Raw genomic sequence first — 24,198 nt, 5'->3', positions numbered from 1 at the left:
AATTGGTTTCTATGTGATAAGTTTTAAGTTGGCATCAGAGTAATGGGTTCTGGTTTTGACTCTCCCATTGACCCTTGGCAAGTTACTTAACCTTTCCATGTCTGTTTTGTCATTTGTAAAATGAGTATTCTGAAGAGCTTTCATTATCCCCAGATGCAAGGATCTACGTCTGTAGTATTTATTCTTTCTGTGCAAAAAAGATTTCCAATAACATGAATGTCTTGTTAGATTTAGTAATATGATTACTATATATTTCCTCTTCATTAATCTTTCCCATATTGTACTTTTCTGTTGCTTGTTACGCATACTGTAATTATGAACTGTGACTACGCATACTTATGGTTGTATCTTCTCAGGACCTCTCTTGAGGCATGTTTCCTGAGTGAGAATCCATACATTGTACTTGGATCTATACCAGTGGTTCTCAACCTGTTTACCCATTGTTGGCCACATATGCAGCTCTCTGTGTTATGTCAGCTTCACCCACACAATAGATATACTGCTTGTATGGCCCTGGGGATGTCACATGGGCTGCAGCTGTGTGCTAATTGGGCTGCAAGTGGCCTGCGAGTTGAGAACCACTGATCTAAACACATCCATTAGCAGTACAGTTATGTTAAAAAACATAGAGCTCAGAGCACAGCTAAAACCATGGATGTCCTTTAGCACTTGATGCTGCACTGCATTGCCAGTTGTGGAGTAGACCTAATAGGGATGCAGCTGGGAGAGGAGTCTGACAAAGTTCTGTTTTCTGATCATCCAGTGCTGATCTAGAGAGGAAAAATAACATGTCTGCTTGAAGTTGGGATAAATATGAAATACTACTTGTGGCCTCTGGCTCACTTTTTCAGTGGGCCGCAGTAATCATGGATTAACAGATGAGGTAATGGACAGTATTACTAAGGATAGAGAGACTGGGCTTCTCAGAAGCTTAGACCTGGCCTATACATAAAACTTACGTTGACCTAGCTGTGTCACTGTGGAGTATAAAAAATTAGACATCATTAGGTTGACCAGCTGTCGACCTAGCTACTGCCTCTCTTGGGGGTGGATTAAATACAGTGATGGAAAAAACACTTCTGTTGCTGTTGCAGCTGTTTACATGCTATGGTGCTACAACAACATGGATGCAGCGCCATAGTGTAGACAAACCCCTAGTGTTAAGTAGACCTCATTATCATGATTCAGAAGTAAAGTCCCATATATGCAGACTTGCCTCTTCAGGTAGCTGTTTTAATGATAAGAGGATTTTGGCATGACTTGTGATAGAATATGGGTATCTAGGAAGGTAATACATATACCCCTTTGTTCTAACCTGTGAGTCATAGATGCCTTTTATAATTATGCACACATCTCAACATTTCATGACAGCACTCTTTCTCTACTCCCCCCTTCTGTTTTTATTGTAAGGGATACTACAACACTAAAGTACTCTGTTTTAAAGTATTGGTTTTAATAGGGTTTTGCAGGCGAATCTGTTGCTGACAGTTTACTTAGAAGTGAATGATGATATTGCTAGAGTGCGGTGTTTCCACATGTCCCTTTGCAGCCAAGCAGTACCCCCATGATGTGCTGAAGGGGGGAAATGCTGAAGTGGATATCTGTGACTAGCCTGCACAATAGTACAGGAATATAGCACTGTTATTTTATATAGTGTCTACTTCCTTTTACTAGAAATAACACATTTTATAAAAAAGCTAAAGTGTGTCAGAACAGTTGAAAATGTAGGCTTAAATATTTGGTGATAATAGGAGAATCATTCTAAAATGCAACTGTATGAAAGGAAGAAATGGGAATTGATTTTACATTTTTTGTTTTTAATTAGAAGCTATGGTATAGTGCAGTGATGTATGGCTTGTAAGGTGCTGAAATAGCCATTTGTAAATCTGGTACAGGTATGGGCATATTAAATATCTTTTTAAAGAAATGAATTAAACTTTATCATTTTAGGATGAAATTTACTGATGGAGACCACACAACCAGACTGCACACTGCTTTTGTATACAGAGATGCTAAATACTTGAAAATGCAGTATTTCCATAGGCGGAGTTTCTTTTGTATTCACAGACTGGGGAGCCTCAAATTCCAGAGGCATTACATGAGCAGTTTTAATGAATTAGTGTCTGGTTTTGCTGCAGCAGATGTGACAAGCAGCTTTATAAGCTGCTTCCCATCGATCGCTGTTTTCCAGCTCTTTTGTCTCTTTCTTTTGCTTAGAGAAAAGCAGTGAAGAGCTTGGTTTCTACAGTAACTGCTGCCTACATTCCTGCCTGCAGGCCAGTTTCTTTCACTACTCCTTGCAGCCTGTGCAGGGCTACTGTATTAGGTTTCTTTAGGGTTGTTTCTTTCCCCACCCCCTTGGTGGCTTTAACATTTTTCAGAATCAGACGATCTTGTGGTGGGAATTTGTAGTTTCAGTATATGTATTTCTAATTAAGCAAAGCACACTTCCAAGAATGTAGACTAGCATCAGTATTACTTGCAACTGATGAATGCCAGTTTTTGTATGGCTGATACTTGAAGAGCATTAAATGTCTGACTGCAAAAGAAGAATTATGGTGTTGGCTGAAAATTTGGGATGCCACCATATATTGTTTGTGGTTTAATTACCCCTTGAAAGGGAAAGAGGTGTTAAATACCTATATTCATGTTTGAAATATATTCATTCCCAAGTATGCATTAGCTGATAAAGGTAAATGTGTTTGTGAATATTTATTTTTTCCCTCTTTCTTAGCCACACTCAGTATCTTTGTGTCATAGTGACATCCTCTTTCTCTGGTAGAGGAGAGAGCTAGTTCCAGATCCTTCTGCAAGTAGTCAGTAGCCATTTCAGAAGTGGTACTGAGATCTCTACAGACTTTCAAGGTGCTCACTTCCCAACTCAAGCTGCAAGATTGTACTTTGAATCTCCAGTGTGGTAGCGTATAGTTTTACGGGCACTTTTCTGTGCCTGCCCTTGAGATTCTGCGCCTGCCCTTGAGATTCTGCAAAATTATGTTGACCAGATTGGGCAAATATGCAACTGGAGTATTATCTTGACATAGTGGGACACCCCTTTTGTGCCGAGTCCTAATTTACATGCAAGTTTTTGCATCACAAATTTGACACTGTGGTAGTTTTTTCATAGTTGTTAGTGCATGTGAACAATAACAGCATATGCTAAAATACTTAAATGTGTAAGTGGAAAAATGTTCCTCATGCAAAAAAGAGCTACTTGTCAATTTAATGGTCCTGACATCTTGCTCCCCAAACTATCTCGAAGCTGATTGTTGCAGAGGCATTGATGCTCTAATATTGGTGAGAGAATATACTTGCAACTTTCAGCCCTTTGCCAATTTAGATGTAGAGATGATGGAAACTTGGAAGGAAGTTTCACTAAGGCGTGGTTTTCAAACTGTGGGTCGCAGTGGCTCTGGTCAGCACCGGCAACCGGGCCATTAAAAGTCCTGTTGGTGATGCTGCCCGGCTAAGGCAGGCTAGTCCCTACCTGTTCTGACACCGTGCTGCGCCCCGGAAGTGGCCATCAGCAGGTTCAGTTCCAAGGGGCGGGGAGGAACGGGCTCCACGCACTGCCCCTGCCCCGAGCACCAGCTCTGCACTCCCATTGGCTGGAAACTGGCTAGTGGGAGCTGGGGGGGCAGTGCCTGTGGGCGAGAGCTGCATGGACCTCCGCCTAGGAGCCGGACCTGCTGCTGGCCTCTTTCAGGGTGCAGCGTGGTCCGCAGCACCAGGACAGGCAGGAAGCCTGCCTCTGCAACCTGGTTGTGCCACTGACCGGGAGCTGGACCTGCTGCTGGCTGCTTCTGGGGCACAGCACGATCTGTGGTGCCAGGACAAGCGGGAAGCCTGCCTCTGCACCCTGGCTGCGCCGCTGACCAGGAGCTGCCGGAGGTAAGCCGTACCCCCAACCCCATATCCCAATCTCCTGCCCCAGCCCTGAGCCCCCCCTCAAACCCAGAGCCCCTTCCTGCGCTCCAAAACCTGCACAGCCCAGCCCAGATCTCTGACCCCCTCCCTCACCCCAACCCCCAGCCCTGAACCCCCCTCAAACCCAGAGCCCATCCTGCACCCCAGAGCCCTGACCCCCTCCCACACCCCTGCCCCAGCCCAGGACCCCTCCCATACCCCTTATCCCCAGCTCTGTTGGGTCGTGGGCATCAACAGTTTTTTTTTTTTTCAACTGGGTCACCAGAAAAAATGCACTAAGGCATATCAGCATGTGGAGGTAGTTGAGAGAAGCATCCATGAGGACATGCTTTCCCCCCATTTCCCCTAACAACTAATTGCCCCTACTTAACATGCAGCTGCTCTTGATGATTTCATTTAGAAAAATGAGTCATAATCAGTAAATGGCCAAACTTAATTGAAGTGGAAACTGGTGGCAAATTACCCAAATCAGGGTTTATTTAAAACAAAACACACGTACTAAAAACCCCACCCCATACCCTGATCCAAAATTTGTCTTCCTGTTTATAGGAAGCAACACTGCTCTCCCGCTTGGGTAGTTTTTTACATTGCCAGCAAAGGGTGTGGCCTAGAGCAAATAGAAGAGGCATGAAAACTTCCTTTTTTAAAAGCTGTTAGTGTTTGAAATCTTCATGTTTCAGTACTCTTGCATTTGACTTCTAATATTTAGTAAACAAATTTTGTGAAATCTTACAGAAAAATTCACTCTCTCTCTTCACACCGTATGTGAATTTTTACAACTTAGTCACAAAATCCCTAAAGCTGGAATTTCTAGTGGAAACACATGGGTATAAATGGTACTGATTAAAAAGCAGCTTAAAAAATACACCAAAACCTGATCATTTAGGGCGAAGATTCAATGTCATTCCCTTTTTTTATTCCAAGAAAAGAGTACTCCTTCCCCCTGTAAGTCTCCATTATAGCATTTCTTACACTGTTAGTGGTTGTCTTATTTGGATATTCTTAGAAGGAATTTTTACTAGAATCTCTGAACAATTGTTTTCTTTAAATATATTTAAACCTTTTGAATAGCTTGCATTTCAGTTATTAACATAATAAAAACATTTAATGCTGAGGAATTTGAGATAAAAATCTGAAACAGTAATGGGGATCGTTTGAATTAATTTTATGGAACTGTCTAGATGGATTTACATATCTACCTATAGTTTAAATTGGGAGCTGCATTGGAGCTAGTGTTAAAGTTTACCTTAACAGTTTTATAGAAGTCATTACATTATTAAATCAAAACTTTTTTAAACTACCTTTGCTTTTTACAAATAATTTTCATTGTCCAGAGAAGATCACATTATTCTGAAGACTGACTGTATTTGTGACTTAGTTAATTGTTTCTGCATGTTACATATGAATCATATTAAACAGAAATACTTTAAGCAATGCTGAATTTGTAAACTAAGCAACAATACTAGAATGTAAAATCTTGCTAAGAATATCTTGTAAATTTAACTCTAAAACAAAGCATAATATCTTAGTTCCTGTTTTTCATACATTTAATATATGTTGGTTCCATTGAGGGCCAAAGTAAACAAAACAAAACAAAAACAAACAAACAAAAAACTCCTCTGCTCTTGAAGTCTGTTGTTTGAGTTGATTGGTGTGAAATGTGTCAATTTGGAATTCTCTTAAACATAGTCCCAACTTGTTTAAGCTGATGTTACAAAATGTTCTGGGAGTGAATTGTTCGGTTTGCATATGCCAAGCAAAGTGCCCATGAACCTGAAGTTCCATGGCACAAAATTTAGCTGATGGTATGTTATGTTTTATACCTACTTCTGTTGGAGGTGTGGGATGGCACTGGTGGTAAGGATAAGTGAAGGAACAGAATCCCTTTCTCCCTGGGGGATAGACTTCTTACTCCTCAAGTTGACAAACTTTTATCACTTTTATGTATCTAAAAATGCAGTGCTTTACCCCATTTCTGGGATTTCTTAGCGGTTTTTATGCTTCGCTTTCGAGTTTGAAGCTGAGCACAACTCTTTGAATCCGAACAGCCCTTCTACTCTTACAGGTCTAATTTAGGTGATAACTGAACAGTATATTCACTGTACCAAACTGAAAATTTAAATGGGGGGGTGAAGTGGGGTGGGGTGTTGTATTTTGTTTGTTATGTAATATGTTTTCTGTCAGCCTTTTCCTATCAAACTAATAATCAATGAAGCGGCAAAAGGAGAAAAGACTCAATTGTGGCTCTTTATATATACTATTTTCATGATGAATTAAATATCTAAACAGCTTACAAACGTTTTAAAATCCTATCTTCCTAAATTTGTAATGTTAAGTAAGACTGGATGGCAGCCAATTCTACACCTTGATCATAAATTTGGTAGCAAAGCTTTTCACTTAACAGTTTAAATATTGCTGTAAAAATATGGAAGAAATAAAATGCTGTGTAACATTACAAACTTGATAGAACTATTTTGGATGAAACAGTTGAGTTGCTTTATGTAAAATATAAATGAACAACAGTTCAGGTCTTGAAGTGGGCAAGGATGCACTGGAACATCTTAATAGCAACTGCCCCATCTCCAGGCACACCCTCCCCCCAGCTATGTATATCACACAACATTGTCAGCCGGTGATGGAAGTGCTGTCTATATACAATGTGCCTTTGGAGGGTCATGCTTCCTTGTAGGCTACACAATCTTCAGTGAAGATCATGGTGGTTTTCTGGTAGAGTGAAGGGTAGACAAGGTAAAAGAAAATCGTGTAAAAGAGGAGAGGAATCAAAACTGGGGATGAAAGTCTAAATTATTGAGAAGCCATCCTGAAGCCAAAAGAAAAGGGGATCCTTGTTATGATGTAGATGACACTCCAGAGGAAGGATGGTTTTATCTTGGGAAATACTGTGATCTCTCTCTTGGTCAGTTCAACAATCATAGAAGGGGAGAAAGTGAGACTGTGGATAACATTATTGGTGATTACTTTGCAATCAAAGAAATCCCATGTGAAAACCTACAGAGTGACCCAAGATTCTTGTTGATTAATTTCATTTCTATTTGAAATAAAGTACAATGGGGAAGATAGAGGATCCTTGTCACTCCCATTCCTTATCCCTTTATTGTTCCTACCCATTTTCCAGATTTTTTTTTTTTAGTGAAAGATTTACGTCGTCTTCTAAAAGGAATCTCCCCTGAAGATTTTGAAACAAGGATGATTCATAGGGTTATCAGTGCTAGGTCCTCATAATATACTTCCATTTGAAAAATGGAGGTGCTGATAGAAGAAATTGACTTGTTCTGTAGGGGAAAATGGTGTTGCCAAACCATGTCTTGATCACTACAAGACAGCTTCAAACTGAATGTTCTAGGGCAGTGGTTCTCAACCTTTACATAAGAACGGCTGTACTGTGTCGGACCAAAGGTCCATCCAGCCCAGTATCCTATCTACCGACAGTGACCAATGCCAGGTGTCCCAGAGGGAGTGAACCTAACAGGTAATGATCAAGTGGTCTCTCTCCTGCCATCCATCTCCACCCTCTGACAAACAGAGACTAGGGACACCATTCCTTAACCATCCTGGCTAATAGCCATTAATGGACTTAACCTCCGTGAATTTATCTAGTTCTCTTTTAAACCCTGTTATACTCCTAGTCTTCACAACCTCTTCAGGCAAGGAGTTCCACAGTTTGACTGTGCGCTGTGTGAAGAAGAACTTCCTTTTATTTGTTTTAAACCTGCTGCCCATTAATTTCATTTGGTGGCCCCTAGTTCTTATATTATGGGAACAAATAAATAACTTTTCCTTATTCACTTTCTCCACACCGCTCATGATTTTATATACTTCTTTCATATCCCCCTGTTCCAAACCCCTAATCATTTTAGTTGCCCTCCTCTGAACCTTTTCTAATGCCAGTATATCTTTTTTGAGATGAGGAGACCACATTTGTATGCAGTATTCAAGATGTGGGCTTCCTATGGATTTATATAAGGGCAATAAGATATTCTCTGTCTTATTCTCCATCCCTTTCTTAATGATTCCTAACATCCTGTTTGTTTTTTTGACTGCCACTGCACACTGCGTGGACGCCTTCAGAGAACTATCCACGATGACTCCAAGATCTTTCCTGATTAGTTGTAGCTAAATTAGCCCCCATCATATTGTATGTATAGTTGGGGTTATTTTTTTCCAATGTGCATTTCTTTATATTTATCAACATTAAATTTCATTTGCCATTTTGTTGTCCAGTCACTTAGTTTTGTGAGATCTTTTTGAAGTTCTTCACAGTCTGCTTTGGTTTTAACTATCTTGAGCAGTTTAGTATCATCTGCAAACTTTGCCACTTCACTGTTTACCCCTTCCTCCAGATCATTTATGAATAAGTTGAATAGGACTGGTCCTAGTACTGACCCTTAGGGAACACCACTAGTTACCCATCTCCATTCTGAAAACTTACCATTTTATTCCTAACCTTTGTTCCCTGTCTTTTAACCAGTTCTCAGTCTATGAAAGGATCTTCCCTTTTATCCAATGACTTTCCAGACTACTATACCCCTTTCAGGAGTCTGATTTGTCTTGCATACCCCAAGTTTCACCTAACTTAAAAAAGACTTGCTTACAAAAGTGTCATGGCAAACTGTTACTGAAAGAATACTTACTTTCTCATTTTGTCTGTATGAAATTTTAGTTTATAATGACTTCACTAGTGCTTTATGTGTATAGCCTGTTGTAAAACTAGGCAAATATCTAGATGAGTTAAGGTAGCCCCTGGAAGACTTCTTCGTACCCCCAGGGGTACGCTTACCCCTGGTTGAGAACCACTGTTCTAGGGGATATTGAAGCACTGGGCCTGACAATAGGACTTGAAATACTGGTGCCTCAAAAGGACACATCAGTGAGAGCTAGGAGTTCTAGCCTGTTTCATGCTTGAGTGCTGAGACAGGAGTGGGAATCCAGTCAGGTGATAAATTCAGAGAAGAGGACTTACAAGTGAGTAATTCTGTGCCCCCCGCACCCCGAGTATGGACAGAGCTGGTGAAGCAAAGAGGGAATGCTTTAAATGTGGATGTGACAAGTACAACCATACTGTACACATTTGCTCCTCTAATGAGACCATTATCTAGCAGCTTATGAAATTATTTTTATTTATTTAACACTTACATTGCAGTAATGCCTGCCCAGTCCCATTTTGCTAGGTGCTATACAAACAGATAGTAAATGACAGTCCTTGCTCCTAAGGAGTGATTGGAAACAGTCAATCTGTGGATTCACTTTTTTTCTCTGCCCTCCCCAGTTTCATTACTGCATTCTGGATTTATTTGTTTAGAATAAAAAAATTGTATGCTGCATCTTACTCCCACCCTCTAGTCCAGGGGTCAGCAACCTTTTGGAAGTGGTGTGCCGAGTCTTTCATTTATTCACTCTAATTTAAGGTTTCACGTGCCAGTAATACATTTTAACATTTTTAGAAGGTCTCTTTCTATAAGTCTATAATATATAACTAAACTATTGTATGTAAAGTAAACAAGGTTTTTAAAATGTTTAAGGAGCTTCATTTAAAATTAAATTATAATGCAGAGCCCCCCGGACTGGTGGCCAGGACCCGGGCAGTGTGAGTACCACTGAAAATCAGCTTGACATGTGCCATAGGTTGCCTACCCCTGCTCTAGTCTGTCCTCAGTATGTTTTCTGTTTAGATAAGGGCTTTAGGGAAGGGATCTGTCTTCCATTTTGAGCTGTGTAAATAATAAATACAACACAAATACTGTTGTCCTGATTCAGTCTTTTTTTTTTTTTTTTAATTACCTAAAAGTGGATGCTATCAGTTACAAATTTTGGAGCTGGTAAAACCATGTTGTTATGTAGCTTTCGGAAATACTTAGAAATTTCCACTTAGAAATATGACACAAACTTTTCACCCTGTAACTTGTGGTTTGAAAATATTTGAACATATTTTACGTGTTTTTGATCAATCTCAAATGTACCCATTTGATTTCTCATTGTGAACTGCAGTACCTTCCCATGCGTGAGCAGGAAGGTTTCAGTGGTACAGTAAGATGAAATGCAAATATTTAGGTGTTCACATGTTTTACTAGATTAGAAGTTTAGCTGGATTCATATTATATCCTCCTTATAACACCATCCTCTCAGAGCCCAGCATTTGAAATGTTGAAAAGCGTGTTGGTAATGCTCCCACAGTATAAATATAGTACCTAGCTTGTAACAAGTGATGGTAAGCTTGGCCCAGAGTTTAATATCCAGTACAGAGCTTTGATTACCCAAAGCTCCTATCTTCTCACACTTGACAAACACTTGAGAGCCATAATGGTCTCAAACATAGCTTTTGGAGTCAGGGCCTTGGACTTGGCAGGGGAGAAGCTGTTCCGTATCTTTGTGTTTGATGGCCAGAGGGCAAGAAGTGATCAGAAGATAGAATGGCAACACAAGAGGGGAGAGTTTTTAGTGGAGTTTAGATAGATATGTAGGAAGAGGGGGTTTGTGCCGAAGTTGACCTGTAATTCACATTTTGTGGCTTTGGATTTGCCTGTACTTCAGTTTAGGTTATGAAGCCTGTCTCCCACCCCCCAGTAAAAGCCCAGCAGCATTTTGGAGCATTGCCTGCTTACTACTAGATGGTATCCTTTTCGATGCAATAACCAGTCTGACCACTGAATCAGCAGTTGAAGTTTTGCACAGCTGCTTCTGTATTGCTCTTCAGTGGAAATGAGTCTTCTCTACAAGGTATTCAGTCACTGAGACTGAGGAGTAAATACACTTGAATCTGGAAAATAGTTACATAAAATATGTAGAAAAGTCTATCCCACAAAAGTCTAAATATTTAGGTCTCAAACATACAATATTGCTAGTCAATTTTTGTTATTAATGTTTACTTAAAGTAAACATTCTCCCTTGTTCTTCTGTGCTGACAAAATGGATGCCTTTGCTTTCTATTTGTGTGCTCTTGAAGAGTGATGTCTTGAGAGAAATGTTGGTTGAGATAATATTGGCTTTGACCAGCAAAACAAACTTTATTACTTCCATCAGATATTTAAGGAAAAGACAAGTAATGGAGGAAATAATTTTATTTTCTATAGAAAGAGCAAGGAATTCCAGCTTTATAGTGTAGCAGTAATATCTTCATTACTATTTACTCAATCTTTTCTACATTTCTCAGCTACAGTCCTTCATTGTGGCTGTTAGTTTAAAAACAATTAGGTAGGGTTGCACAGTGAAAGAGGGAGCGTCTAGTCCATTTTGCTTTCCTGCTCAACCCATGTGCAGTGTTTTGGCATAGATTCTGTTCCCAATTTAGTACATCGAGCATGTTTCAGAATCAAGTTGTCTGTTATACTCAGACATGGTCCTTATGAAATGAGATTGAAAGGAAGGTCACAGTCACATTTCCCCCCCCCCCCCCTCCTCTTTAAGCATGTAACGTAGGAAAACATGATCCATGGTCACTAGCAGTGAATGTCCATGTTTGCATTAGATGCATCTATCATTAAATGTTGTGCCAAAGTTATAGTGACACTTGGAACAAATGCTGCTTGCACCTGTTCCAAAGCAGCTTTGTTTCCTTTACAGTAGAACCTCAGAGTTATGAACTGACCAATCAACCACACACCTCATTTGGAACTGGAAGTACACAATCAGGCAGCAGCAGAGATTTAAAAAAACGGAAACATAGTACAGTATTATGTTAAAAGTAAACTACTAAAAAAATAAAGGGAAAGCAGCATTTTTCTTCTGCTTAGTAAATTTCAAAGCTATATTAAGTCAATGTTCAGTTGTAAACTTTTTAAAGAACAACCATAACATTTTGTTCAGAGTTATGAACATTTCAGAGTTACAAACAATCTCCATTTCTAAGATGTTCATAACTTTGAGGTTCTACTGTAGATCTGTGTAAAAGGATCACTTCACAATATGGTTTCTAAAGTTTGTAGATTGTCATTGGCAAAGCCTCTCAGTGAGGGGCATGTAAATATGATCATGCATTGGGTCTTTTGCATATCTAACATAGGTTCAGTCCTGTGCATATCTGACAGATTTCCAGGGAGGAGAGGGCAGCAGTACATCTAACATTTATTAGATTATTGCTGATCATGAGCAAAAGGTAGAATTACCGGAAATGGTTTTTGTTGGTGCTATGGTTAGTAACAGAATTAAATTTAGGTATGCTCAATCTGTTTGTGTACAGTTAAACTGTAAATAGCCTATTCTCCTGTTTAATTGGGTTAATTTTTATAAGCTGTAGTGCTTGCCTAATGGGGGGGAGGAGGAAATGTTTTAAAAGTTCATTAGAGATGGGTTTTTAATGAATATATACAAAAATTAAAATTTTTGCATATTTATATAACTGGATTGTATCAAATTTAAAACAGTTAACAATTAAAGCAAACATACAGACTTATGGTTTAACTTTTTGTTTATGTGACTATTTTTTGTGTTAAATCTGTTTTAAACAGTCTATTTTTCTGAGTCTAAATTAAGGCTACATTTGCTATGACTGTTCATTTCTGTAGTACCTATTGCTTTTACAGTTAGGCACCATTAGCTTTGCTGTATGCATAGTAAATAAAGTGGTTTCGGAGAAAAAGAACAAAAATTGCTTTGAACTAATACTAGTGAAATTACATAGGCCCTAATCCTACAAACGCTTATGCACCTTCTTAACTTTACTTCTCTGAGTAGTTTCACAATAGGACTACTCAGAGAGTAAAGTTAAGTAACTTCATAAGTGTTTGCAGGATCAGGGCCATAGTGAACAAAATGCTACCAATGAATGGATGTTGGCGGACTTGTTAGCTCTCTTAAGTGGTTAATGACAGTTCAGTATACTTAAACGAACTGAGGTTTGAGATTTTTCTGTGGCAATACTGATTGTTAGGGATACTATAAAAAACAATTTAATGCACAAAACCCATTCCTTCTGATGTCATTGTTCAGATGTTTTCAAAATACTACCCCATTTGGAGTATATTTCCAGTTAATCTCAAGAAGACTACAGGAAATCTAGAAAGAGGGCTACAGCATTAAAATAATTTATATACTTAATACAATTATATTTGTATTCTGAAGTCTAAAATTTACTTTCTAGTGTTCACTAGATCTCTGTGCCTGTGTGTGAAATGAAGATAATTGCAAATCATTACCCAAGCTACGCTGTTTATTACTTTAATCAGGGTTAAGTATTGCTTGTGAGTTATGCAAAAAAGTCTGTTATGTATTACCTGTAAACAAGTTGCATATATATTTGTTTCTATTTTTCAGATGTACTTTCAGGTTTCCCAGCACAAACATCAAGATAACATTCACAGCTCTGTCCAATGAAAAGAGAGAAAAACAGGAGTCTCCAGAGTCTCCAGTGAAACCTGTGCAACCCCAGATTTCTCCCTTAACAATAAACATTCCAGACAACATGGCTCACCTGATCAGCCCTCTCCCTTCTCCCACAGGAACTATCAGGTATTTAAAACTTGCAAAATTGCATGTAGGGTAATATATGGTTACAGAATCAGTACAGAAATGTAGTTCATTTGATGTTGCTTTCCTTATGTAATAATGCTTACGTTGGCGCTCAGAGCAGCCTCGGATGAGCCTTGGAGTAAAATTATAGCATTGTGTTTTTTCAGTGGCTACCTATTCACATAAATATACAAATCTGTTACTGTCATTAAAGTTTGACTTTAAATTGACAAAAGCAATAAAATTGTGTTAGGGCTGTACTCTGAATGCATCCTTTTGTTCCTAGTATTCTAGGACGGTTAGAGCAGTGAATGAGCCCACATTTCCCAGTGGCTGAAATATTTGGACACACTAGAGTGAGTTTAAGAATTAAGCTTCAATCTTAACTTACAATTTTCTTGCCTTTGTTGGTCTTCATTATACGTGTGACAACACTTTCATGTAGTTTCTATTTTTATTTCCATTGTTAGTGCTATTCTTAAGCAGCTGACTAAAATCCAGTGTCCTCAGTAAGTTTGTCAGCAGAAAAATATGTTTTAGCAGTTTGGCAATGCTTATTTTGAAAGCTAATGATTAGAAAAAGTATCTTACTGACTAGTGACTACAGTCACAGTAAACTAAGCTCCTTATTTATAGTATTTCAATATAGCACCAGGAGAAGTATAGTGTTGAGAAATGTTTTGGTAGGTGCAGTTAATTTGGGTCTGTCAGTTTAGCTGTGTTGATTAGAGGCTCGCAGCCATCATTTGGCTTGTTTGTTGGGTTGAAGTTCAATTAAACAAAAAGCTTAATTGCTCTTCTTGCAAACTATTATAAAAGCATTTTGAATAGAATTTTCAAAAGCACCAAAGTCACTTAAATATTTTTGAAAATTCCACCTTTTCCTCACAGATTCTGGTAGATCTGCTTGATTCAAGGAATATAAAGCTAGTGTGTCTAATTCTGTTGATCTTTACATTTGGATCCTGTTATGAAGTTTAAATTCAGAGGTAAATCTGTTGATACTCAACAAGAGCAGAGATCTTGATTCCAGTTTTGTGATGGTGTTTGCAAATTGTATTTGTGTTTGCACATTTGGAAAAAGTGATTTGATAGTATAGCAGTCTTAAATTTTTCCTGGTTTAAATAAAAAAAAATCCATCTTCCCCAAGAAATGATTGCATTCATAAATATTTCAAGAAGTATTTCACCGTTGCTTTTTGCATTATCTCGGCTGTTGAAATTATCTCCCAAGGCTACTAAACAACTGTTAAACTATACCATTAAAAATCACAGCAGTTCTAAGTCTATTTGACTAGCTTGACATTTTCTTCTTTAATTCACCAAGTTGTGTGGAGGATTTGTAAACTTGCTTTGATTATACGATATGTGTTGCTGTGTAAATACATGGTACAGTGAGCTAAGTAAAGGGATACTGTCAGTTGATATGCACAAAACTTACATAGCACAGCAGTGACCAACACTTTTTAAAAAGTGCTGATCCTCTGACTTTTAACCGTCAAAACAAGGCCTGTTCCGCACAACTTTAACAACATTCCATCTTCCCTGCTGGACAGTCCACCAACAGCTAACTTCAAATGTTGGAATTGTGGAGATAAGAAGTTTCTCTTCAAGAACAGTATTTTTGTATGTAACTCTGTCTACACACAAGAACATGGCAGGCACTGCAAAGGGATTCAGCAAGATGTTCCTGTCTGCTTGCAAAGCAAATCTTGGCAGATACAACTTTTTGTCCCGCCAGTCCAGATGGTATCCCTTAACTGTAGTTTTCCTTAAAGTTTTAAATTTTATATATTTTGATTAATCTAAAATAGTATCTTTGATTTGTAACAAGGCTAGTGGATGGGACCTGGCAGACTTCTCAGATTCCTGCTTTTATTTTCATATATGTGTTTTTTGATGCTGCTGAGGGCAGAACTGAATCCTGTCATTATGTAAAAATTTTTGGGGCTTATTGGTTTACATGAAAATATGTAAGCAGTGAAAAGATTGCTCACTGACTCTTTCTCAACTGTGAAGGGACAAAAGGGAATTCTGGAAGAATAGCTCTTTATACAGCTATAATTCGGGTGCATTGTAAAAGGTGGGAAAAAAACATAAACTTTCAAAAGATATGGTAGAAATTAATTTGAAGTTTAGAGTTTAATATTTTATACCTTCCCAACACTAATGAGCCGTAGCAGACTGCCAATTATCAAATTTTACCTTTTACCTTTACCATCATTTGTTGGTGTCGTTTCCACTTATGTTATCATCTCCCCAGTCTTTGGCCTATTTGATTATTACGTTACATGAGGATTTATAGTGTTATATACAGCTCAGTGTCTGTATATAATTCTAAATCAGTTTACCTGAAGTATATATTTGATTAAATAAGAATCATCCAGAACTCTTTCTTGTAGCTTGTAACTTTATTATATTTTCACAAACACGTTGTTTTGTTCAGACATATTATCAGTGTTTCTGACAAAGCTAAAAACAAGCATGTGGTGGAAATCTCACGTAGACCTATTTTCTGAAAACTTTCAGATCAGAGGTTCAGACAAGTATCCAGAATATTTGGTTGTATTAGTAGATTGAACCTCCAACTAAAATGGACATATTGTCAGCAAAGCTTACATAAATACAATATAGCCTACAAAACAGTTAATCTTCTTTCTTTGAAGAGAGAGGCTGAAACCTCATTTGACAGGTTTCTTCCTGGAGTGATTTTGATTCTTACAGTGAGTTATAAATCCCATTTTCCAAGCATTTATAATGGAAATACTGACAGACCCTTAATGACAGTCTGCAAACACTAGTGAGTTTTCCTACAGCTAGAGCTATTTGATTAGACATAACGTGGTGATATACTGTATAACAAAATAGTAGGATCCTCTTTTTATATTCTACAGTGCTGCAAATTCCTGCCCATCTAGCCCGCGTGGTGCAGGCTCTTCAGGGTACAAAATGAGTCGTGTAATACCATCTGACCTACATTTAATGGCTGACAATCCACAGTCAGAAAATGACAAGGAAGCATCGGGTGGTGATAGCCCAAAGGTAAATGCTGCAAAGAATAAAACCATAAATAAAAATAAGCCTTGAGCCCAGTGTACCCATGTTGCAAATTTGTTATCCAAAGTATATGAACTTAGACATGATTTGGCATTTAGAAATTGAAAACAGATTGAAGCCAGAGATCTTTGTGGTTCAATGTGCCTTGTATCTTGAAATTTATTTTTTTTTAAATATAGATCTCCATTGAAGAGTTTCATGTCTGTACTGGCTTTTAGTTACTTTCATGCTCATCGTTTTTTAGACGTTTTGATTCATGGTCCTTGGTTAAATGTTGTATTAGTTTCTTTTGATTTTTATTGTCATCTTAAATCCTCCTGATTGGAAGATGTAAGTTTGGTTTTAACTTTTCCTTTTTAAATCCTCAGGTCATCCAGAAGTGTTAAAAAATGAAGTTGATTATTGCATTTTGTAATTTTAGAAAAGAGGTATACTACTGTAAAGTTTATGGAGGCAAATATTTTAAGGTTTTTTTTTTTTTTTTTTATAGGACGACTCAAAACCACCTTATTCCTATGCACAACTAATAGTACAAGCAATTACAATGGCACCTGATAAGCAGCTTACACTAAATGGAATTTATACGCACATAACTAAAAACTATCCATACTACAGGACAGCAGACAAGGGCTGGCAGGTAAATTTCATTTCTAGTATTTCTTTTAAAAGTCATGAATAAAAACGACTATTAGTATGATAAGTGAATGATAGTAAATAATCCAAGTCAACTTGTTTTATTTATACTGGTTATATTTAGTGACCATGACAGCCCTTCAGTGGATTTTTGGTGGACTGAATGGGTCATAAATTCATATGTAATGGATTTCCAATCTTAAAATCTCTAGGTTGGCAGGAACTTAGGTGTACTATGGCGGCATCATTCTCTAGCCTTAGTATTCCCTAGAGTTCCAACAGGGGAATTTACAGGCCTTCTATTGGAGAAAAATATAAACATAGGTAGAAATGGATTTGTGTGTTTTTGCCACAAAAGAATGAATATTTTATTAGAATTTCTGCTTGTGTTAACATGCTTGTGTTACCTCAACAAGCCAAAACAAGATCCCAAAATCTCGGAATACAAGCTTGTTGAAAGCTGTGGTCTTGACCTTACAGCTCCTTAGCTACAGGTGTACACTGTTGACTACCTCATTTTTTATTGTGCTCACACAGGTGACTAGAAAGTTCCATTTGGCGACTTAACTGCTGATGAGAATCTATCCCTGCTGAGTGTAGAAGGCTAATCCATCTATTTCTGAAAAATTTTAAGCTTTTAAATAAACAAATTTCTAACCAGAACATTTACCAGGATAACCAATGGAATATAAACCAATGCACTGTTTTTTCCGCAAGTACACAGACGTACAACTCCAGTGCCTCTGCTGCTGCTTTTAGTTTTACCAAGGGACAGCAGAGAGCAATTAGCAGGACTGGTCAGTTTCCCTGCTGCTCTTCAGAAGCTATGTGCATGCCTTTTAAAATCACCATGTCAATTATATCATGTCAGTTTCACTGCTTCTGTTGCTTAGAAAAGTTATCTGCAACAGAGGCAGGTACCAGAGTTATTTTCAGGGAAGGGACAACCAGTGCAGGCTGAGGAGGGGTAGTGGCAAAGAGTTACTTTTCACATTCACAACAAGTAGAATGTTTCCACCCTCCCAGCAGTAGGGCGGACAGGCATTTCAGATTGATCACCTATTAGCAAGAGGGGTATATAAAAGATGGATCACCCTGGTAGGAATCCCAGTACCCTTTTCAATCCCAGGAGCTTGAGGATACCAGGTTTATGGGCTTCTCAATAGGGACTTGGCTGGCAAAGAGCCTCACACTTCTCAGCTCTTACTCTGGCTAGAAGGTGTCTAGTAAATTGTTCAGACTGTGTATGTTTTTCCCCCCTCTTTCACACACATAATATAGTATTCTGTGTGTGTGTGTGTGTGTATTTATATAGTCAGTTCTATTCTAACAATAGTAATTGGTTTTTAAAATATTTTTGCATGCCTTGTATAAGATATATTTCAGGATTTTGTCTAAAGTACATCTATATTTGTATGTATTGTACTCTTGTTTTCCATAGACTCTAGTTGGCTGATACAGATCTGCATTATGGCCTCTAGTTTTAAAATTAGGTGTTAGGTCACTGAATGCTTAGATGCATAATACTTTGCAAAAACAAAATGGCAGGCACAGCACACCCCTTATGTTTCAGAGAATTAAGTAAAAAGTACACTAATGCATAACAACAGGAAAATATAATAAAACTGAGTGGCTGTTTTGGTCAGTAGTCATGTAAAATATTGCCATAATGGTAGGTAACTTACTTTATTTGTGAACGCTACTCTTAGCTTCTGGCTTCGGGCAATAGATGACAATTTTGGTAATAGCCTGAAGCATATAGGTTAATGTTTTAGATAATTGTTTCAATACCTAATGAGGCTATAGATATATTCATGTATATCCTAGAACTTTTTTTGAAGACCCATCATGTTGGACTCATTCTGTCGTGTATTTTTCCTCCAGTCTAGAAAAGTTGGATTTAATCTTCTCTTCTAGCAGATGGAGACACAAATACAACTGATAAACGTATATTCTTTACACCACCTGCTAGTTCTGTTTGTCATTGACAGGGGAAACAGCTTCTGTTAGCATCAGATTGCATTGAAGAAACTGTACAAGGGTAACATTGCCCTAAATTCTCTAAGCCTGCTGTCAAGGTCATGAATCGCATCTGAGGCTGACCTGTGACTAGGATTGGATTAAATTTTGAGGATTTTGAAGAGTGTTGATTTGGAAAGTTATGAAAATTTTCCCCAGATGTTTCAGTGCTAACATTCAGTGGCTCAGAACTGGACAGTTAAAGTTAGTACAAACTTGAATGGTTTGTATTTGTTTCCCTCCACCTGAGTTATCAAATTCTGAAAGGTCTCAGTGTGAGGGGTGTGTGTGTGTATATGAAGCATATAAAGTCAATGATGGATTTTGCCTTGCATTAGAACATCGGTACCTTCATCCATTTCCATTCAAGTCCTCTATGAAGTTGCAACAGATTTTAGTCTTCATGCCACTGCATATTGGGCATATGGAAATATGCAGACCACAGCATGGTATGATGCTCACCCTAGAACTGCATTTGGACCTACCACCATTCAGAGTTTTCCTAGGCTCACTGAATCCTTGGCCTCTATGTTCAGACTGTTAGGTGATTGGTATCTTTGCCAGTTTTGGGGAAGAATGACGGGGAACTGAAGTTGCCGAGAGAATCCTCCTCCTTTTGTGTGGCTTCTGGTAAGGAAAGGTGAACTCCCAAATATCTAGCTGTATCTGAAATTTCTCTAATAAAACCTTTCCTTTCCTTACTATGAAATAATGTATTATTGTACAAGATCAGCACCAGAATCAGTGACTATAGCATGTTTTAGCAGCCCAATGGGAACAGTTTTGACTTTCATTTGAGCAGTGGAGGAAGGTATGGTGTTTCAGGTACTACTAATTCTTCTTTTTATCCACTGCTTTATGTCCACACAACTTCTGAAACCATCAGTTGTGACTACTATCCTTCTTGCGAGAGGATTGAAATGAGATTCCCTTAGGAGCTTGTTAGCATTGTTCTTTAATTGCTTGGAGAGGTTTGAGCAATGCCAAGGCTCCCTTCCCCAGGTTTAGTATGCTGCCTTTATAGCGCTACCAGGGACCTGCTACCCTAAGGAACTGGAGACCTGAACCCTGAGTCTCCAGTACTACAGACCACTGCACTAGGCCACATTCTGACTTTTTAGTAAAAATATATATGAATTCTACATATTTTTTTATGTTCCATAGAATTCAATACGCCACAATCTCTCTCTGAATCGTTATTTCATCAAAGTACCACGTTCCCAGGAAGAACCAGGCAAAGGCTCATTCTGGAGGATAGATCCTGCCTCTGAAAGCAAATTAATAGAGCAGGCTTTTAGGAAAAGGCGGCCTAGGGGAGTACCTTGCTTTAGAACCCCTCTGGGACCACTCTCTTCTAGGTAAGGAAAAACAGATGAACAAAAAGACATTTAATTTTCAGAAGTTTACCTTAAATGTTAAATTTCCTGCTGGAAGTAAGAGAGAACAGTACTTTTAAATAGTAATATGTTGATACGGTAAGACTGAACTATAATTCTATAACAGAACCAAAAACAATGGCTGTTTTTAACCTTCAGGCTCGTACAAACTAGATAGTTTTGTATACAGTACTAAAATCACAAGTTGAGTTATTTAATTTAAAACACCAGTAAAGATTGCCCTCAGGCACAAGGTTTGTTTTCTATTGCTTTTTTAGTGGTAATTTACTGGCTCAGTTTACTTAAGTAATTGTTAGCTTGTTAACATATGAAGGGCTTTCTGTACTTCAGTGTTACACAATTACAATTTTAATTGCTAACTTTATCCTTCCCATGCCTTTAAAAATTGTGTTTAGTTTGATAATGTTTTACTAATATTCTTAATGGTGAAATATATAGACTTCTTACTAGCTATGTAAAGATTGTGTCCCCTTTCTGCTGCTGCTTGCTTCCTTTGACTTACCCTTAGAGCCACTCATCATTCTACCCACCTAGAAAAAACATTTGTACGGTTGCATGGATTGCTTGGAAACACTCCATCAGAAAATGTCCAAATGTTTCTATTACATTAACCTTTGCCAAAGCCTGCCTTTGAATTCTCCCCTTGATTATAACAGAGGCTTTATGCAGAATCAAAATCATGGATTTGGTGGGTACTTGTTTGGTAGAAGGCAAAGGGTTCCCCCTTGTGGAAAGTAGATATATTACAATTTTTTTAGAAGCAAGGTCACTCATCTTTCACAATTACTTAAAACATACAGCTGCCGCTTTCATTTTCTTAAAATACAGAAGTGCCCCAGCTTCTCCTAATCATTCTGGAGTGTTGTCTGCCCACTCCAGTGGCGTACAGACCCCAGAGAGTTTGTCAAGGGAAGGATCTCCAGTCCCAATGGAACCTGAGCCTAGTGCTATCCAGCCAAAATTAGCAGTAATACAAGAAGCACGATTTGCACAGAGTGCGCCAGGTGAGAATTTTTTAACTACTTTTTTGGTGTGGGGTGATGAGGGAAAATGTTGCATGAAACAGTCTTGGTGGAATTCACACCTAAATTAAGAAATCAGTGAATGTTTTCAGATAGATAATTAACTTTTAAGGCAAAGCATAGAGAAGTGCATAAACTCGGTGTGTGAAATATTTTCTGAAAATGGCTAATATGGTCGATACATTTCCTTCCTGGTATTTATGTATGTTCTTTCCAGCACAGATAGATGCTTACTTTTCTGGTAAGCAGAGACTGTACTTCTATCTCAGTTAGGACAACAGTGGCATATCAGTGACATTTCTTCTTCTGGAAAACTATTGTATCTTTTTGTGCAGCACAGATTCTCCATGCACAGAACATTAATTTGGATAAAAAGCGCCATTAAGAATGGTTGGTGAAAACCAACATGATTTCCTGGATCAAGGGTTGCTATACTAAATAAATAAATGTCTTATTTACAGTACACATTTATAGCCATTTTGCTCTTACCCAAAGCAGCAGGCAAGAGAACCAGAATTGGGAAGGGTTGAGGAGTTGAATGGTGGGATGTTTCTTTTGTATCGATTCATTCCCCCCCCCCCCCATTCTCCCATATTTACCTGTATTGTATTGGTAGTTTTATTTGTATTCTAGCTATCAAGTTTCCTAATGATATCCCTTATGATACAGCGAAGGCCTGTGTAGGTCTTGTGACAAGATGCATGGAGTCAGCAACAGCAGTCCGATCATTCCAACTCTACATGCTAAAATTGTAAGGTGTAATTGTAAGGTGCAATAAAAATCTTTCTTTATTTTCCATGTTTTAGCTCTTTTAGCAACCAGTGAAAGGGAGTAGCGAGGGTTGTTGCTTTTACAAGGCTTCAGTGTTCAGTGTGTTTAAAAGGGTGATTAACTAAAAACATATACTTGATACAAACTTCAGTCTAATTTATCTTTGCCTCTTTTGATAGGATCACCTCTATCTAGCCAACCTGTTTTAATTACTGTACAACGGCAGCTACCACAAACTATTAAACCCGTCACCTACACTGTTGCAACACCTGTGACAACATCAACATCCCAGCAGCCTGTAGTTCAGACAGTTCATGTTGTTCACCAGATACCAGCTGTGTCAGTCACAAATGTGACTGGATTAGCACCAGCAAACACTTACACGGTAGCTGGACAGGCAGTGGTTACACAAGCTGCAATGGTAACCCAGCCCAAGGTAGAACCTCAAGAGAATGGAGACCACAAGGAAGTAAAAGGTGAGAATTGGCTGAGTTCAGTAAGTCTTATATAAATATGTGTGGTTGTCTAATGCCTTATTTACCTTTAAAAAATCACTTCATAGGTGCAAGTGAAAAAAAATGGTTAAAATTAGGGCTGTTAAGCGATTAAAAAAATTAATTGCACGCTTAATTGCACTTGTAAACAATAATAGAATGACATTTATTTAAATAGTTTTGGATATTTTCTACATATTAAAATATATTGATTTCAATTATAACACAGAATACAAAGTGTACAGTGCTCACTTTATATTATTTTTTATTACAAATATTTGCACTGTAAAAAAACAAGACATAGTAATTTTCAGTTCACCTAATACAAGTACTGTAGTTCAGTCTCTTTAACATGAAAGTTGAACTTACAAATCTAGAATTATGTGTGAATAAATAACTGCACTCAAAAATAAAACAGTGTAAAACTTTAGAGCCTACAAGTCCACTCAGTCCTACCTCTTGTTCAGCCAATTGCTCAGACAAGTTTGTTTACATTTGCAGGAGATAATGTTGCCTGCTTCTTGTTTACAATGTCACCTGAAAATAAGAAATGACAGTTGTAGCTGGTGGTGCAAGATATTTATGTGCCAGATGCACTAAAGATTCATATGTCCCCTTCATGCTTCAACCACCATTGCAGAGGACACGCATCCATGTTGATGACGGGTTCTGCTCGATAACGACCCAAAACAGTGCGGACCGATGCATGTTCATTTTCATTATCTAACTCAGATGCCACTAGCAGAAGGTTGATTTTTCTCTTTTGGTGGTTCGGGTTCTGTAGTTTCTGCATTGGAGTGTTGCTCTTTTAACTCTTCTGAAACCATGTTCCACACCTCATCCCTCTCAGATTTTGGAAGGCACTTCAGATTCTTAAATCTTGGGTTGAGTGCTGTAGCTATCTTTAGAAATCTCACATTGGTACCTTCTTTGTGTTTTGTCAAATCTGCAGTGAAAGTGTTTTAAAATGAACAATATGTGCTGGATCATCATCTGAGACTGCTGTAACATGAAATATATGGCAGAATATGGGTAAAACAGAGCAGGAGACATGCAGTTCTCCCCCAAGGAGTTCAGCATCATCAGCATGGAAGTATGTCCTCTGGAATGGTGGCCGAAGCATGAAGGGACATACGAATGTTTAGCATATCTGACACATGAATACCTTGCAATGCCGGCTACAAAAGTGCCATGCGAACGCCTGTTCTCACTTTCAGGTGACATTGTAAATAATAAGTGGGATGCGTTATCTCCCATAAATGTAAACAAACTTGTTTGTCTGAGCTATTGGCTAAACAAGAAGTAGGGCTGAGTGGACTTGCAGGCTCTAAAGTTTTACATGGTTTTGCTTTGAGTGCAGTTATGTAACAAACAACAAATCTACATTTGTAAGTTGTATTTTCATGATAAAGAGAT

General features: G+C 38.2%; 1 protein-coding gene across 1 annotated transcript in view; it reads left to right on the top strand.

Moving 5' to 3' along the window:
• FOXK2 (forkhead box K2) overlaps window positions 1–24,198 on the top strand; it is a 61,693-nt gene that overhangs the window by 29,457 nt on the left and 8,038 nt on the right. Inside the window, exons 2-7 of the mRNA XM_039500236.1 lie at window positions 13,195–13,389; window positions 16,284–16,431; window positions 16,937–17,083; window positions 20,263–20,456; window positions 21,324–21,499; window positions 22,468–22,764. Coding sequence (XP_039356170.1) covers window positions 13,195–13,389; window positions 16,284–16,431; window positions 16,937–17,083; window positions 20,263–20,456; window positions 21,324–21,499; window positions 22,468–22,764 — 1,157 coding nt within the window. The remainder of the gene's footprint in view (window positions 1–13,194; window positions 13,390–16,283; window positions 16,432–16,936; window positions 17,084–20,262; window positions 20,457–21,323; window positions 21,500–22,467; window positions 22,765–24,198) is intronic.

This window comes from Mauremys reevesii, linkage group 15 (genome assembly GCF_016161935.1).
Source record: "Mauremys reevesii isolate NIE-2019 linkage group 15, ASM1616193v1, whole genome shotgun sequence".
Classification (NCBI taxonomy): domain Eukaryota; kingdom Metazoa; phylum Chordata; order Testudines; family Geoemydidae; genus Mauremys; species Mauremys reevesii.
The sequence above is the reverse complement of the archived record's forward strand: the minus strand, read 5'-3'. Positions and strand labels throughout refer to the sequence as shown.